The sequence below is a fragment of the Schistosoma mansoni genome, chromosome 5 (genome assembly GCF_000237925.1).
Source record: "Schistosoma mansoni strain Puerto Rico chromosome 5, complete genome".
Lineage (NCBI taxonomy): Eukaryota > Metazoa > Platyhelminthes > Trematoda > Strigeidida > Schistosomatidae > Schistosoma > Schistosoma mansoni.
Genome location: NC_031499.1, coordinates 4,310,649 through 4,330,821, shown reverse-complemented (window position 1 = coordinate 4,330,821; position 20,173 = coordinate 4,310,649). Strand labels below are relative to the sequence as shown.

Genomic DNA, 20,173 nt, shown 5'->3' with positions numbered 1-20,173 from the left:
ATTCCGTCCAAATATTTTGACTGTAGACTTAATTCTTATTCATAAATTTAGTTACAATTTCAGTTTTTTTTCAGTGTATCACCCTTTTCGTGGATTTCCTACAGACTGTGTTAATTATTTTTTAAATGGCCGCCGTTTTTGGAGGCTGAAAGGTTGATTCTTTAGATTTTGAGTTGTTGCTACTTAAGTCGAATGTATTGATCTACCATTTAATGATAGCAGAACTTCCCTAAATTGTTGAAAGTGTCTTTGTATTTGATAACTTGATTGCACAATTCTTGTACAAGATTTTCGGTTGTTCATATTCGACCAATTGAATAATTTCATTGTTAAACGGTAGAATTACAACTCTAGTTTGTCAGGGGCAAATTTCTTAGTTGATTAGTAACTACTTTCTAGTCCTCTAACAAATTATTGACTTCATGCATTTTTAATTTTAATGTACAAACCTTTTTTTGAAATACATCTTTGGGCTGCATAGGTTAATAGTGTTAATCGTACGAAGGTTTTGTGAAATACACGATTATATACCTTATGATTAGAACCGCACTGACCCCAACCATTGTGTTTGGATTTACCTTTAGCATAAGGAAAATTATCGAACGTTTTACTAGAGGTTATACAGAGTCAAAACTACATCGCTTTAGACATTACATATCATATGCCTCTAATATCAACTACGGGAAGGTTCAAACTATTACTTGTAAAGATGAAATCAAATTCATCACAACTATACAAACTAGTGGCTTGTTATTCAACGTCTACAACCAGTAATCATAGTTATTGAGCAGACTTCAACCAAGGAGTCTAGATTTACCAGAATGTATCAAATCAACAGTCAATGACTTTATAGACTGTGATAATGTTTTGGTTTGATCTCTTCAATATTTATTCAAACCTACTTCTACACTGGTTGACATGTAAGAAATGTTGATTTTTGTTGTTAAAAAAGAACAACAAAAGCGCATTATATAAAATCATTTAGATTTATCACAATTGTTGACAAGTTAAATTTCAAATGAAATAAGGTTATGCAAATAATCGATTTGACTTAAACAATAGTTTCTTAAAATTAATTTATGTACACTCGTGATATTTGTAAATAGAGATAGATCACCTTTTTATATATTTTATGATATGAATTCATGAAAGTAGTCATGAAAATATAATAATGACGCTTAATATTTGTATTTTCTTATTACTTTTGCCCAATTAATAATTTAACAATAGTCTTATGTACATTTGTTGGACGAATTATCTTCTATTAAGATGAATTCACTTAGTATTGTTTGTTTGAATCTTTCCATTGATGTTTAGGACTGCAACTTGTCAGTCTCTAATTGGAATATGTGCATATTGTGCGTATTGCCTCGATATTACCTTAATTCACAAACATTATAAACAAAGATGGATAGTGGCTAGCAGCGGAATCCAGGACGCACGTTCCTTCCTCATTGCACAAGCACATGAACTTTGAGGTTCAGGTACATCCGGTTGACGAGTCCCAAGTAGAACGAAACGAACGCCCTCGATTCCACTGTTAGCCACTATCCATCTTTACCTAAAATACTGGACATATTTTCAGTAGTTTATTTGATAAAATGTGGATAAAAACTAGATTTTATGTAGTCTACCTATGAATACAATTGATTAACGAAGATAATTTTCAACAACTCTTTGTCATTAGATAACAAATTCTATCATTTCACTTCTTCTTATCAATTTTAGTGGTTTTAATTATAAATCTTCCAGTAACTAATCACACCTCTATATATTGGGTTTCATATGTACCCTATTTTGTGCACGGTTTAATAAAATTACTCAATTGCTATACATAAGGTACGATATGTAGGACATGAACCGACAATTCAAAATAGGTATCATTACCAAGGTTTGACTTGATAATTTCGAATAAATTGAGTATTGGTTAGAATGTTATAAATAAATAAATAATATATTTGTAATATTCCAATGAGTAGAATAATTAGATTTTCTGACGTTTCGTGACTCAGTTTAGGCCACTTCTCCAGACAATAAATAACCAAATCAAAATTAATCTAAAGGTTTAAAGTCAATAGCTTGAACTGTTAATAAACCATCTCTAAACCGTCAGTTTACTAAATGTTTAAATGTAAATATAGAAAACACTTATCTTTTCAATCAAGTACCAAATAAACGTGAGACTAGGTGATAAATACTATATTATTATTATTATTATCCAATCGATTAAAGTTGATCCTGGTGTGCATTTTGGGTGGTTAGTTTATGGAGTTATTATTAATGAATTGAGCTTTGTCGCTATGCACAGACTAGTAGGTTGAAGTGCTTGACATTATTGAAATTAGTGATTGAAGACGTTAAGTGATATGGCTGTAGTAGTTTTATGACCTCCACAATGTATGTCCCATGTACTTCCATCGTCTTTTCCTAATTTCTTCGTCAACTTGAAGTAGTTTTGTTTTCTCTCACAGTAGGTTGTTGCTGATGGTGTCCAGCCAATGGACACTGAGTGCCTTGTGTACAAAATTATTTATAAATACTTGTACATATTTGATGATGGTTGTGGTAGTTCTCGAAGTTTCAGCTTCGTACAGTAGAACTGTTTTGACGTTCGTATTGAAGATTGTGACTTTGATGTTGATTGACATTTCTTTGGAGTTCCATATGATCTTCAATTGTAGGAATGTTGTTCTTGCTTTGTCAATCCTCGTCTTTATGTCAGTATCAGATACTCCACGTTCACTGATGATGCTACCCAGATACGTGAATGATTCTACATCTTCCAGAGTTTGTCCATCAAATGTGATTGAGTTGGTGTTCTGTGTGTTATATTTGAGGATCTTGCTTTTTTCTTTGTGTGTGTTGAGGTCTACTGCTTTCTGGGCGTCTGCTACGCCAGTTGTCTTCATCTGCATTTGTTCATGTGATTGGGATGTCAGTTGACCTCATAACTAACTGACTGATATTTGACAATAGTTAACACAATGATTTTGTTCATGTGTGTGTTTTGACACTCAAAGACGGTGAAAAAGTTTCTTAGCACTAAAGCAGAATGAAATTGTGCAACGATTGACTTTAATCAACAGATTAACGTTGTCATAGTTATACATTGCACGTTTGAGTTACGAATGAACAACGTGTGAACTTTTCGGATCAGTTGTATTCATGAATTTCATAAAATTCACTTTGAATTATAAATGTTTCTTATGACCACAGTTAACAAACATCCTTCCCAACCACTGGTTTACACCTTATAATGATCAATTGAACAATAGAATTTTTGCATGTGTTTGAATGATCTATCTTTACTAAAACTAAGTAGTCACATTTACATAAAAAAGAAAGTGGTGATCAGCACAAAGAATTTATACCCAATCTTTGTTTCACTCTACCTAACTTTAAACCGGTCTGACTATAGTGAGCAAACTAATTACAAAGATCTATTGCAAATCCATTTAGAATCACTTAGTTTCGGGAAGATGTTTCCTATTGGCTTGAGGAATTTTCGATAGTGTTCATTTCTGACTCAGTCTTAGAAACACAGATAGCGTATAATATTGTAAATTGTAAAGCTAAATACATTAATCATTTATTAGAATTAACCTTAATTGTATAAAAGTTTCAACTTTAGCAAATTCATAATATAGTGAGACTGCATAATATTATTACTGGGAATTTCATGATTAACATTTTCCTCAATCTGGAGAGTAATGAAAGCTAACCAGCTATCTCATATTATTCATAAGTCATAAACTCCCGATGTTTTCTACCCTTTGATGACGTTCTGGTCAACAAAAAATTAAAAAAAATATTCTGAAAACTTTATGAGGAGATAGAAACAAGATATTACTACTAGTCAATTAAAGATAAAGCTTTATTTTCCCGGTAAAGGAGTCGATTGACCCTTAACAAAATGACATGGGTAATAAGTATCCAGTGGCACAACTAGGAAAGCTCTTGACCGGTAATTCCTTTACATTTAGCTACTTATTTAAATGAAGTGTATTGTATTGTATTTACCTAGGTTTCGTGATGGCTCAGATTAATGAACAACGTATTCCTGTAATATTATTGTAACTGATGTATTTTGTGGCATTTGAACCTGCTCCACAAAGTGCCACAGAATGAGATTATAGTACTGACATTTTCATCATACAATGGATGTCGTATAGGGCTGATATTCTTAACAAGTACTCGGTCACAAAGTAGTGATCAATGTTTCGTTTATCAAGTACTTTTAATGCTTATTGAACTCCGTCAATTGATGAAATACATTGATATAATTGCAAATGCTTGTACTTATGATAATTCTTTGAGCATACACAGATAACTGCTTTAAAATAATCTCACCATTTCTTTCTACATTTAAAAAAAAATTTAAAATAAGAAGATAACATTGATTCTATTCAAAAGGTTTTCCATTTAAATCACTGATATAAATGAGTTTATATTTCACTAGGTTACTAACGATTTCGGATTAGTTTGAAAAACGTATATCCTGAATGTTTGAGCTTAGTTAATCTTTTTTTAAATACCTCTTAACACGTTAGTGCTAATCCAAATCTCTATTCACTTGTTAAATATAACCTTACAGATTAATGCCAACTAGCGAATGCCAAGAGAAGATTAGAATTTTCAATTTACAGTTATGTACTTAACCAACTGCTGAACTAATAAAAATGCTAATAATATTGCATTAAAATCCTTAGAGCTCAATACAGTTTATGTATACTTAGTGTTGATTGAATTGTACTCAGTTAGCTTAATAAACTACACAACACACAATCCCGTTACATCATAGATACTGACAAACAATAAATCTAATATGAAATCACTTAGAAATGGAAAAACATTAGTAGTCGATAGTAATTAGTTGGTCAGTTCAAGTGTTTATGCTAATTTGATCTCCTCAATTATTTGTTCAAAATGTAAAGTTTCATGTAAACTCCAATCGGTACTTTTGACTAATCCAACACACTTGAGTACACCCATACATGCAAACGACAACGTTGTATAATGAAAAATGGTGAATCTATTTATTTGTCAGTCGGCATTTCAATCTGTGGAAATGGGACACATTAGAATCAAGTTGTCAGTTTATTTGGCATTCTGGAATATTTTATACTGACACAGTCAAAGAACATTTGAGTCGGAGATTTGTAAATAGTTGACACTATTACAATTCATAATTGGAATGAACTATTTTCTATTCGGTTTCTGTGTTATTGGTGGTAAGATCGATCACAGTAATTGTAAAGTTTTAGTATACGTTTAGTTCGAAGTCGTCTGCACAATGTGAAATATCTATTTGCGACGCAATATTCTTTCCATCATTTTGAAATGTGTAGAGATTTTGTTATTGAATTCATAGTGCGGCTCAACGGTGAGTCTGTTAATTTCAATTTATACCACATTTCATCGACATTATGGTAAACTTCAAGCATACGCACTCTACAACAGATTCTATGATGGTGGGTAACTGAGAGTCTAATTGTCATTTTGAAATTGATCACACATTTCTCGACGAAATTATGTTCGTGAACATTCAACTGGAAAAGTATATGGAGGGAAATATACTGAAGAACAGGCTATTGAATTCTCTGAGGAAGACCTTCAATCTAGTAGAGTTAGTCATCATTTACACCAGTACGTACGTGTTTCATTCTAGGAAGTAGGTGTAGAATGAATCTCCAATTTGGACCATCACGGTGAATAATTATCAGTTTGTCTGATCTCCATGCACAGGTTGTATTAATTGTTGCAATAGTTTGCTTGTTGAAAATCATATCCAAACATCACCACTCTGTTTAACAGTTTCAAATATGATTCAAGTTTATCAACATTTCTATTCATGAATACATGATCAACTGTACTCATATCCTATCACATGAATCGACATTCACGACTACTTGCAAATTGTGAACAAAGAATGTTTTGATTAGAGATTTGTGAATGCCTGACATCATCACAATTGATCTATTCAATCTCTTACTTTGTCATAATGTCTTTAGTTTTATAAATCATCAGTTACTGTTATTTCATTATTCGTCATCTACTTGTACATTTGTCATGTAGAGAATTATCTTTTCTGTTTTGTCTTTTCATCTTTGAGATTATGATGTAAGTTATATGTGTAATAACTGTGAGTATATTTGATAATTTGTAAATTACTTGATTAAATGAATCCATATTCATCTATATGATTATACTGTGTACTATTATTTGTAATAATTCTAATTACTGTAATTTGTCTCAACAGTATTGTTGAAATAAAACGTCCGTTAATCTGTATGTTTTCTATTTGAATATAATTTGCCATCAGAAATTTTAGTAATTAATCTGTAGTACTTCAACATATCATTTACGTTATGTGATATTACGACATCATTAGTAGTGTGTATGGTTTATTCATCTTGTTTGTAAATAGTCGTTTTCTTAAATTTTCCAGGAGAAAATAGTCAGCTGATTTATAGCGATCTTGTTTAAACATTCCATGCAGCATACTTTTTATTTCAAAGTGAATATGACAGTGAAATTACTGTTTATTTCAGAAGTCTGATTAGTAATCCTTCTTTTTTATTGTCACGTAAAATAATTTTTGTATCATGTGGATTTGTGAAGATTATGGAATGTTCACAGTTTTATTCGCTAATTTGGATATGTTCACTGCTGAATTCAGGCTCAGTAATTAGATGTTAAGGTTTTGTGAGTGTGATTAAAGGTCTAATGCTTTTATGTCAGTGTGTTTGTGGATTTACATTACTAGGGACTCCATTAATAAGACCCATCTCTTTATATCGGAAAATTTAAACCAGTTTAATCTAAAGTTTTATCTGAAATGAAAATAAAGTTGATTGTGTACTTTGTAAAGTTTAAAATAAATAAGTTATTTAGAAGGGGATTTGTGGAGATTTCAGTATTTTTCAAAGTTGAAATCATGAGTCAATTGAAGCTAGACCATCATCGAAAACCTGGAAGCACTGGACGGCCGTTTCGTCCTATTATGGGACTCCTCAGCAGTGCGCACCAACGAACCCGCTCTCGCGAGCGAGATTCGAACCCAGGACCTACCAGTCTCGAGCCGAAGCCCTTAACCGATAGACCACTGAGCTGGCATCCAACGGTGTTAATGTCTAAATTCAACTGATCCACGAAGTTGAGCAACCATTCACCAATTGTCTTCAGTGAGTTTCTATCTCACAACAGACGTGGTTGAACTCCACTAGTCACTGCTTCCCACTAGAACTCCAGGACATGTATCTTGAAGTCAGTCACTAGTGAGCATATGATTATATTTAGAAAGCGGTTTGTGGAGATTTCAGTATTTTTCAAAGTTGAAATCATGAGTCAATTTTCTTAGGAAAAAAAAACTAACAAAACAAGTATATTACGCATGATCAATGAACAAATTTTTGGTACCTCGTAAAATAAACATGTCATTTCGGTTGCTTTTTCCCCCCGTAGTTAATTTAACAATCGATAGTATTGAAGTGTATTTAGAAAAGAAGTAGTAGATAGTTGAAAGCGTGAGTCAATTGAAGCTGGACCACCATGGAAAACCTGGAAACACTGGACGGCCGTTCCGTCCTATTATGGGACTCCTCAGCAGTGCGTACCCACGAACCCGCTCTCGCGAGCGAGATTCAAACACAGGACCGTCCAGTGCTTCCAGGTTTTCGATGGTGGTCTAGCTTCAATTGACTCATGATTTCAACTTTGAAAAATAAGTTATTTGTTTAAAATTTTATAAAAGTTTCATAGTTCACTCCATGAATTGTTTCTAGATGGATAATGATTTAAAAATGTCGAAGATCTATGTAGCTGTTTCAATCTAGTATAAAAGTTACCAGCAATGGGTATCCATAACTATACTGGACATCTAAACTAGGACTTCCTGATCTCTTAATGATTGCTTAATATCTAGGCTATTAAGTTACTATCTCTTGGTATACATTGTTAACTTCAGTCGAGTTGATATATTATTTAACTGTTATACATAGTCACACTCAATGTTGTTGAACTTCATAGATCACGACTTCTCAATAGTTATCGAACTGATTGAAACTATGAAAATTAACAATCTCCACAAAACTGATGAATCAAATTTTTTTAAATAAACGCATCAAGTTTTGATAATTAAAATACTGACTGAATGGTTTATACAATATTATGTCAGGGAGAGAGTGTAGAATTATGCTAATTATATATCTTCAATTTAGGAGATTTGTGGAGATTGTAGTATTTTCAAAGTTGGATTCACCAGTCAATCTACGCTAGACCACCGATGGAAACTGGGAAGCATTGAATAGCTGTTTCGTCCTAGCACGGGACTCCTCAGCGGTGCGCATCCACGACCCCACAACCGGGACTTGAACCAAAGGACTTCGGTCTCACGCGCGAACTCCTAACCTCTATCTTGACCACTGAGCTAGCATCCAATTGTGTTAATGTCTAACTTCGATCGATCCGGCTCAGTGGTCTAAAGTTTAGGCGTTCGCTCATGGGACTGAAGGTCCTTGGTTTGAGTCCTGTGTGTGAGATCGTGGATGCGCACTACTGAGAAGTCTCGTGCTAGGACGAATCAGCCATCTGTCAATTTCACATTTTCAATGGTGGTCTAGCTTATATTGACTCGTGAATTTAAGTTTGGAAAAAGTATTTTTTTTAACATTATTTTACATCATCTATTCATTTTCATAGTATAGATAAATTCCATTCATTACAAATAGTAATCAATTGTCGAACATTGACTTTATCGATTATCAATTGTGTGTATCTTTCATTGACTGTATCATTATTTTTTTGGATTGGCAACAAAAAAAATCAATACATTGAATAATGTTGTAATTGTGAATCGGAAAAAAAATTAATATGAATTTAGTTTATAATAAGAAAAAAAATGAAAGTTAATTAGTAGTAAAAGAAAAAAGAGAAATAAATACCGGTACTATCTTTTGTGAACTTCATTAAAAAATTTTAGTTTACAAAATAAAAGAAACTTATTAAGATAAACAACTTTTTTTAAAAGTGATAAGTGATGACATATATATGCACTAGTTTATATTATCACACCACCCATCAGTGCTGATGATACTATTATGATAGATCAAATGGTCGACTCATTCAACTATTTTATTCACGACTAATGTTGTAGCAGGTCTGTTTTTGAAGCAATTTCTCATGTTTAGAAGGAGATAAACACATTCAAAATATCACTTATATTATCACTTAAAATGATCTGAGAACTGTGTATCTTCAGTTTAAAGATCCCCATAGAATATTGAAAAACATAAATTATATGGGCGTCCAGTGCTTCCAGGTTTTCGATGGTGGTCCAGCTTCAATTGACTCATGATTTCAACTTTGAAAAATACTGAAATCTCCACAAACCGCTTTCTAAATATAATCATATGCTCACTAGTGACTGACTTCAAGATACATGTCCTGGAGTTCTAGTGGGAAGCAGTGACTAGTGGAGTTCAACCACGTCTGTTGTGAGATAGAAACTCACTGAAGACAATTGGTGAATGGTTGCTCAACTTCGTGGATCAGTTGAATTTAGACATTAACACCGTTGGATGCCAGCTCAGTGGTCTATCGGTTAAGGGCTTCGGCTCGAGACTGGTAGGTCCTGGGTTCGAATCTCGCTCGCGAGAGCGGGTTCGTTGGTGCGCACTGCTGAGGAGTCCCATAATAGGACGAAACGGCCGTCCAGTGCTTCCAGGTTTTCGATGATGGTCTAGCTTCAATTGACTCATGATTTCAACTTTGAAAAATATGGGCGAACAATTGTTCTCAATAATTTCATGATCAGGCTCTAATACTATAAGTCTATAATTTTTACAACGGCCAAAATATGACATACATTGATGAATTCGACAATGTTGTATCTTAGAAATGGTGAACGTTCACGTCTGTTACAACAAAGATACTTTAAAATTGTGTTATTTGTAAACTTGAATGGTCATTTAATAAAGGTCAGAAATATTTGTAGTAAAGTGTCAAGTTATAATCAATATGATAGCAATATAATATGCTGATAGAATTTCGCTTAATTAATGGAAATAATAAATAACAATGATAGTAATAACGTTGTGTGAACATAATATCTAATAAGAGAGGTATTGTTAAGGTAATCATGATAAAAAATTCATTTGAATTGGTAAAGATGAATGTTCAGATTAAGAAAGATATAAACGTAAACGGAATCAGAAAGGTAAAAGAAATTTATAATATACTTCTTAGGTAACTGATTGTTCAGTTGTGGGCCAAAACAAACATAGAAGCTAGATACATCTCTTCTGGATACATAAGTTCGGTTTCCTAGAATTGATCTAGATGGCTTCAGCTATGAAGCGGAACCATAATCTTTCTCCTTAAGGCAAATTGTTTGGAGCTTGATACAAACACAGAAAGCCTTATCTATTTCAATTTGATATTCACTGTCTACTAAGTGAGAAAGGATGAGACTGTTAATAAGTTTCCTGACTTTGTTTCCTAACCACGCTGGGACATGTTCACCAGCATGCAAGAATTTATCCCTCTGAGTATGGCCTGTGTACCGAGCTCCACAAGAGCAGTTGAACTGATATACAGACATGGAGGAGCTTATTATCGGTGACTTATTCTTGATTTGTTGTGTAGATACTAGTTTGGTTGAAGAGATTACATGTAATATGGAGTTGTGATATGTCTTTTTAACAGATCTTTTGAGTCTACATGTTAAAATATCACCCTTTAAAATCAAGTTTTAGATAGAGGTTTTGTTACTGACCGTAAAAGAGTTTGTCCTATTTTTACCTTCTAATAGGAATCTTCTGACGTAATAATCTAGGTAGCTATTATTTCATAATGGGTTCTTTATTTTATCTATTTCGCTATTTACACTATCCTCAGAACACAATGGTTTGATTCCATTGCCAAGACACTTAACCGACCTAATTTTTTTATTTAAGAAGTATAAAGCTTTGAAAGTGAGTATACTATCCTGTTCAAGTATTCTTTCCAAATGCATTTCTTTTTATGAAACCATCAGTCCCTCCAAAGAATAGGGCATCAAGGAAAGCTATAATGTTATCGTTTTCCTCTTCATTGGTTAATCCAATAGCTTGGTGAACGTTGTTGACACCGTTCAGCAGCTCTCGTTTGTCGATACTTCCGTTACAAATAGTTAGGGCGACATTTACGTATCGTCAGTAATAATCTAGCTTATTTAGGATGTCTTTAAACGGTCCATTTTCAAGATTGGCAGAAAAGCATTAGCGACGATCGTGCCTAGTAGTGGTCTCATTGCTTCTCCGTCAATTTGTCTATAAAAGTCGTGACTAAACATAAAGTAGAAATTCATTATGTATCTCAACAGTAGCTCCTTCATTTTGTTTATTGGGATTGGTATCTCTATTTTATTGTCTAACAACTGTTCGCATATGTAGTCTATGGTTTCTGTCAGTGAGATGTTAGTGAACAAAGATATTATGTCTAGTGATAGCGCCGTTTTTTTTGTTTTTTTTGTATTCAGAAATTTAAATACGTTTTTAACGCTGTACTTAATAAAGTCTTGGTGTAATGGTTCTAATAATTCCATTAACCATTTCGCTTTTGAATGGTATGGTGAGTTTGACATGTTCAGAATTAGACGTGAAGAAAACCCGGTTTCTGAACGTTAAGTAGGCCATAGAGTCGAAGGGTGCGTGTTCCAGAAGTCTTGAGCCCAAATGTGTGTTCCTTCGATTTTAGTTTCCAGATGGCCTCTCGATGTTTATCAGTCAATATAGCCTTTGTGTGTTGCTTGTTACTTCTACATTGGTTATAGCAGTAAGCCAGTTTAGTCTTAACTCTTTCTTATTCGACCTTTGTCGAGGGTACCAAGTCTTGTGTCTGCGTAAATGGATTCTCAAAGTGAACATCAGTCTTCAAGTGTTTCACATGTTTACATCCATCACAAAACCTAGATCCTGATAACTAAACTTTCATTTCAGTTCTATCGAAATTAACGAAGGAAAAGTCAAAAAAAATATCGTTTACAGTCGCCTGGAAAATCAGGTTTAAACATACGGTCTTCTAGTCCTTTGAGTAGACCGATACTCTGTATCTTATTAACGTCATCACTAAATGAGATTATATCACTTGAGTATTAAGTTAATAACTTTCTTAGTAGGTAAATAATCGCTAGAACATCAGATAACTAAAACACCATCCACCAAACAATGCTCACTACTGAGTCAAATAAAAATAGCAAAAATGAACATACCTAAAAAACATCATCCTATTTTATAAATTCTAATCACAATTCATTACCTTCTTAAGACTCGATCAATAGTGTCCCAGCAGAGAGCCTAATTAAGGTTGACCTACTTCTTTGTGACACCTTTCAACACTAGACAGTACAATGAAAAAATCTGTTTATACACAAAATCCAATCTGGCATTTGTGAATAAAGTTTCGTTCAAATACAAGAATTTATTTTATATAGTTGAAATCATGAGTCAATTGAAGCTAGACCACCAGGGAAAACCTGGAAGCACTGGACGGCCATTTCGTCCTATTATGGGACTTCTCAGCAGTGCACATCCACGATCCCGCCTCGTGAGATTCGAACCCAGGTCCTATCAGTTTCGCGCGCGAGCGCTTAATCAGTGCTTCCAGGTTTTCCATGGCGGTCTAGCTTCAATTGACTGATGATTTCAACTATATAAAATTAATAAAAATCTCCACAAAACCCCCTTCCAATAATTTATTTATTAGTAAATACAAAAAGTCCAGGAATATTGTTTAACAAATTGTAACTTACCAAGTTAATCAATTTATCGACATAATGTATTTTTCTAGATACAACAAGCTATTAATGTTTATTCACATATTTATGCTCATAAGGGAATCATTGATATTTACTGACTATCATTAACTCAATACAATGGCGTGTACTATATATATATATATATAACATGTAAACCCGCCTTAAAATGAATAGAAGGAAAAACAATCATTGTCAATACTTTAGGATAGATATGATTAAAAAATATAATTTAGATAAGTATTTATATGCGCATAACATTGGTTGAAGAATGGAAATGTCGAAATCAACAATCACTACGCTTCTACTAAAAATGAATAGGATGATCAATAAATTAACAAGAACTCTTTTGGATAGAACGTAAGGAACGGAAACTTGTTTAGTAAGAGTGATTTCTTAAAGAAACAACATATATAAGCGAACAATATTGTTTTCGATTAGATCCTCATCAGGCTTTACTCTAATATACAGTAATATTTATATGCATATACGAAATTATTACTTTTCCTTATGGGGTTCGATCTCGTCTCTTACACATAGTAGAAGCTATAGGAATTCGATCCAACGACCCAAGTTTTTGTGTTCATAAGAAATTTGTAACACCCTTATCTCTCCCTTGGCCTTAATAAATAATTTTATTTTCCATACTCTTTCTTCGTTTATTTTTCTTCACCCCCCTATCAATTATTTACTTATAATTTTTCTAATATTCGCTTCACCATTCAATTATCTAAACACTTCTTATTACGTAATCTTATAATTTCTATGAATGTTATTTCAGTGTCTATATTTTTCTAATCATTGACCTATTTTCATATTATGTGACATTGATTCAAGTCTTTTATTATTCTTATCACAACTAGTACACCTGTCATTACACTATCAATTTGTACTTACTTACTTACGCCTGTTACTCCCAATGGAGCATAGGCCGCCGACCAGCTTTCTCCAACCCATTCTGTCCTGGGCCTTCTTTTCTAGTTCTATCTAGTTCTTGTTCATTCTTCTCATGTCTGTCTCTATTTCTCGGCGTAATGTGTTCTTTGGTGTTCCTCTTCTCTTTTGACCTTCAGGATTCCATGTGAGGGCTTGTCTTGTGACGCAATTAGGTGATTTCCTCGAGGTGTGCCCAATCCACTTCCAGCGCTTCTTCCTGATTTCTTCCTCTGCTGGAATCTGGTTTGTTGTCTCCCACAGTAACTTGTTGCTGATAGTGTCTGGCCATCTGATCCGAAGTATCTTGCGTAGACAGCTGTTAATAAACACTTGTATCTTCTGGATAATGGCTTTCGTAGTTCTCCACGTCTGCGCCCCATACAGAAGAACTGTCTTGACATTTGTATTGAAAATTCTAACCTTGGTGTTGGTTGACAATTGTTTTGAGCTCCAGATGTTTTTCAGTTGTAAGTATGCTGCTCTTGCTTTGCCGATCCGCGCCCTCACATCTGCATCTGATCCACCGTGTTCATCAATGATGCTGCCCAGATATGTAAAGGTTTCCACATCTTCCAAAGCTTCTCCGTCAAGTGTACTTTTCACTTATTATTAATTTTGATTATGTAATCTATTCCACTGTTATCATTGACTCACAAACTGCCTTGATTGGTTTAATAATTTCGTATATGCATATAAATATTACTGTATATTAGAGTAAAGCCTGATGAGGATCTAATCGAAAACAATATTGTTCGATTATATATGTTGTTCTAAATCACAATATGGGAATTTTTCAAATTTCTTAAAGAAACAACGGTGTTGTTCTCAATTCACTTGGTATTGTTTGTTTGAATCTTCCTTCAGGTACATCCAGCTGACGAGTCCTAAACAGGACGAAACGCGCGTCCTGGATTCCACTGCTAGCCACTGTCCATCTTTGCTTATAGTGTTGTTCTCAGTTAGAATAATTTTCTTCAAATGGATGTAAATGTTCATCCTTGGTTAGTAAAAAAGATTTACGGTTGCGTAAAGGATCGACGAACACATCCGTTGAACCCGTTGGCTAAGTGATAACATATTACGTAGTGAAATATAGGTGACATGGGTTCGAATTCCTAATGCGGCACCATTTCCTGTGAAATTTTGAACACGTCTTGCTGACGAGTGTCAGCGAAAACTAAGTATGCAGTTTTCAGCCAACCACTTTAATCTATATGACTTCAGTTAAAAATTTTATCATTGCAGTATTCGAATAATGTTTGTTAAGCTAGTTCACACTTCCCTTTGAACAAATAGTTCTTCTCACTACATCATAGTGAAAATTACAACTGACAAGTGTAAAATCCATACACACCATTGTGCTAACTGATTAGTTTTGCAAGGCTTTCTATTTACACGCCCATAATCTATTACTATTATTATTCGTATTGCGTAATCTGACATTATAACCTTCCTATTGCATCATCATGTTTATTCCTTGTTCATATGGCCTATATATATATATATATATATATACGGCTGTACAGCCTGATAATAAATTTGTTGAAAAGAGATCCCTTCGATGAAATTCGTGTTTTAGTACGATTATATGTTGATTAATGTACAGATTTTCTTCACTGAGGTTATCTATAAATGATAAGAAACAAGTTTATATCATAGTTGTAGGTGTTAACAGGATACTACCAAATAGTTTTACTAACTAACACTGATATGTTAGGGTGACAAAATTTACATGTAAAATAATAAAATAAATTGCAAAATATAATAGACAGACCGATATTTTATTCATTAAATTATCTGCTAAGTCTCATGAATACAAAGTGTATTTCTTCCGAAACACCAAAAATAAAGTTACTGTAATCTTTGATTTTCAATCATAGTTGAACTGTAATAACATCCTTATTAGATCAAGTTATATCAGAGAACTAATGGATGAACATGTTAACTAAGTGATAACTAATATGTACACAATATTAAGTCACTGAACTCTTACTTGATCAAAACGGATGTCTTCAATAAACAACATTTGCTAAAGGTTTAAATAAAGCATCAATCTTTAGATTTATCATTACAATTAACTTTTATTTAATAAACAATAAATCTAGATCTAACATTTACTGATGATGCTCTCTTCTATATAACATTTTTACGAATTATCTAGTAGAAATAATTTCGAATTTTCCATAAAAGTTTTATGTTTTTATTATTATTGTAATTCGGCAAATATTTGATATACTAGTCGAGGACAAGTGTGTTTCACAGAAGATAAACTTCAATTCTTTGTTTTACCTAGCAAACATAGTAGAATTCTGATAAAGTTGATAGGAAACCCTGATTGTTAAGGTTTCATGCTATTTGACATATGTCAACAAAGTGTATCTGTAATCTTGAGGAAACTAGTGACTCATCATGGATTTGAACTTACGTCACCAAGTGTCATAGTTGAAATACTAACATTATGTTATTTAGGCTAAGACTGGTTTCCCACAAGAATTGAGATATACACAATTGATTGATCAATGAGTAGTAATGACCAATGAATTATTTAATTAGTCGTTCAATGCTAATCGAATTCTGTTAATCAGGTAACTATTTGGTCACTTGTCGTAGTGACATGGTACCTAATGCAATATTTTGAAAGGTAAGATGATTAGAGGCAACCATGTGGCTGAGTCACTGTCAAACTTATTTTAGACTAATGTCATTTGTTGGTGCGGAGAAATCTTCAGATAAAATAAAATGTAGAAGAGAAATCAAATGTCTAAATACCAAATAAAACTAATTTAAATCAACGTAAAACTTTACCAACAAATGGAAATCAATCCCATTTACGGCACATTTTACATGAGCATAGAGTAATACAATTGACAAGAGTAATAGTAAACACGTAACAATGATATTAGTTCCAATGAAGTTACAGTAAATTAAATGTATAAATTATTATTAAAATGGAGTGAATAAAATGCATGGAATAAATAAATGAAATAATGTTGAAACTCAATATTCAAGGGTAGATAAAAAAAAATGACTACATATCCATCACTGTGACTGATTTCTAGCAATGCTAATTAAATGCACTAAACATTGATCATGAGTATCACACAAACCCAACCAAGTAGTTTAGATCTAACAAACGGGTTTTAGATCAATAGTCGGTAACTATATGGATTGACACTAGATCATAGTTCTCTATATACCTTAAGATTTTACTAACAAATATTTTTGAAATATAAAGCTGTTGAGTATTTATAACACATTTCCCCCAGATACTTCAGACTGTTAACCTCTTAATAAAGATAAAATGAATCTACATATCATTCTGTCAAAATTGTTTTAATCATCCAAGGTACAATATATGGAAAACCATATCAAAGCTATTTTGTTCGTTAAATATAAGAGGATATATTTCACTTGTTCTAAGTAATCTGATTCTAAATAAGTTGGTTATGTAAACTAGATTAAAAAAATTATTTTTATCAACATTAATGAAAAAAAAACCATACTGTATGTGTTAAGATTCAAAATAGCCGTTTATAATATAACTAATTGAACTCCATAGAAACTGAACTATGATACTATACTGCTATTTCGATTTTTGTTATATCTTAATCCTTATGTTTTATGCTGAAGTGTTATTTCAGTGGAAAGTTTGTAATTAAATACAATTTATTATGTTGACAAATCAACCAGATCATAAAATATAGTGATTCAAATAGGGATGAGATCTAGCTAGTTTTAAAGTTTATAAGTCGGTATTTATTACACGTCATTTGTTTCCCAGAGGTTAGTTTTTCGAATATTAGTAGTTTACAAGAAGCAATTCGCTAATTGGTTTTCTTTTTAATGGAAATGTTAGGTAAAGTAACCACTTTCTTTTAGATGGTACACATATATGGTTATTAGTAAGTAGCCTTTAGGTGTATCTCTAACAGTATCCTTAACGAGTGAGCTTGAACGCTCAATAATGCAGTTATAAACATTACACTCTTTCAGCAAGTTAGCGTCTATCTGGACTCAATAGCTCACTGGATAAGACGTCGATATTTTGAGGTGAAAAGTGCTGAGTTCGAGTTATGTTGTGAACGGCAATAAACTTTAGTTCAAACAAACAATATATTTCCATATTGTCCAGTCAAAAGTTAATTTGCTATAAAGGCTAAGCAATAAAATGAAGTCTGAATTATAACAAGCTGTACGGAAATTCAGTGTCCCTATACTGATTGTTACTCAGGACGTCAGACAGGTAATTGGCCTCATAAATTAAGAAGAATCGTGGATTTCATCGTAAGCGGTCATAATCCTTCCACATGACGACCCTTTCACACTCAAAGCAGAGTTTCGATGATTTAGATTACTCTTTGTTTAGGATTTTATGATATGATTCGTTTTCACAGGGTGGCATTGCAAACCTCACTCCTTAACCTCATCCTTTACTCGGGGTTGAGACCGGAAGTATCTCTACGACGGCTCAAGGTCGACTAAAGATAAAATACTTAGTCTGTTAACCTCAGTTTCCATTTTTCAAGAATCCTATTCAAAGAATAAACATTTATTTAAAGTATCTCTAAGTAATAGGTATTCTTTATGTTAACAGAGGTTGACTTCAAATCTAGCCTCAAATACTTATAACGCGAAAGTACCTAGACCTTAGATGCAATATAAAATACTAGCGATGTTATGGATGAAATTACACTAATGTTTTCATTAAGTATGCACTCACTGCGATATCTGAAGGTTCTTTATTTAATAGTTAGTGGACTTGTGGATGTCCACCACTGTAGAGGAGTACTTTATTAAAATAAAACATCTATGGTATGCTCCCTGAATTCCAACGATACCAAATGAGATCAATCTGTCATGACTACAACCTACAAAATTTCATACTTCGGAAATCTGTTAGTAACTATTATCTTTTCTTATTTTAGGGAATAACAAATTGACATGAAAAGTGGCAAGAAACTAAGTTCATTTTTCAGCGTTAAAAATCAACATTGAAATATAATCACTTATTTACTAAGGTGATCGGCTTAAAGTAGGATGTAGTATACATCTTAAATTTTAGTACTAGTTCCTACTCAAAAGTGTTTTTTCAACTTAAACTACATGGGCATTCAAAGCTAACAATTTTATACTTCTATGCTGACGGTGTATGACAACTTGAAATGATTTACATACGCAAACATGAACTCTATTTCCCTTCTAAGCAGTATTTATTCATTTTCACTACTATATGTACGTTTAATAATGATAATAATAATAACATAAAGCAATACAAGTCAAGTGATGACGTGTCAGATGACATAAGAAATTCAGTTGTTTAATGAGAATAATTATGTACGGTTAACAAAAAAGAAAGCTGATGGGCGGCCTCTGCTCCTCCACGAGGGGTAACAGGATTAAGTAAGTAAGTAACAGATGAACTAAACAGTGAGATATATAAACAATTCAAGCTATTAATGAACGAATTGTAATATATGATTAATAGATTGGTAATAAGTTCAATATTCATAACAATTACTCAATCAAGATGGGGATAATTATTCATCGAATCTTTTTATTTGGTTACCTTTTCTTTTCTTTTTAGGTATTTTTCGCGATTAATTTTCTTCTTTATGGTGTCGATGCATTTTTCCTATTTGCATTATACCGAGTAAATGGTGCTTATTTACATGAACATACAAATCCAAATCCACAAATTGCTCCAAAAACAAATCAAATGCCAACTTATGAAAATACAGCTTATAATCCACAATAAATTCAAGACTCAACAATATGAAAAACACCCTCACACACAGAAGTAAATAAATGAGTGAAGCAATAACTAACTATATATTGAAAAAAAATTGAACATTTTATCAACAAATTTTCACATATCAATTCATATAATAGATCATGTAAGTTTTAAAAATGAAATATTATTTAAATTATCAGAAGGGGTTTCTGTGGAGATTTAGTATTTTCATAGTTGAAAGCATGAGTCAATTGAAGCTAGACCACCATGGAAAACCTGGAAGCACTGGAAGGTCAGTTCGTCCTATTATGGGACTCCTCAGCAGTGCGCATCCACAACCTCGCCTCGCGAAGTTTCGAACTCAGGACCTGCCAGTCTCGCTCCAGAGCACTTAACCGATAGACCACTGAGCCGGTATCCCATGGTGTTTATGAGTCACTCCAACCAATCCACGAAATTGAGCAACCGTTCACCGATTATAATCAGTGAGTTTCTATCTTACAACACACGTGGTTTGAACTCCACTGGTCACTGCGGCCGTCCAGTGCTTACAGGTTTTCCGTGGTGGTCTAGCTTCAATTGACTCACGCTTTCAACTATGAAAATATTATTTGAATATTTTCTGAATTTTCTTTTTTGCATTCTATTTGTTGACTTTAAACAATCTAATGAAAGTGTAATGATCAGCTGACTAGTGACTTTGTTTGGAATGT

The 20,173-nt window shown here is 33.1% G+C and overlaps 1 protein-coding gene across 1 annotated transcript in view; it reads left to right on the top strand.

The window, feature by feature from the left end:
* Positions 1-20,173, top strand: part of Smp_044750 (putative marvel-containing potential lipid raft-associated protein) — a 56,874-nt gene that overhangs the window by 16,698 nt on the left and 20,003 nt on the right. The window contains exon 3 of the mRNA XM_018797687.1: positions 19,314-19,623. Coding sequence (XP_018652704.1) covers positions 19,314-19,484 — 171 coding nt within the window. The 3' untranslated portion in view covers positions 19,485-19,623. The remainder of the gene's footprint in view (positions 1-19,313; positions 19,624-20,173) is intronic.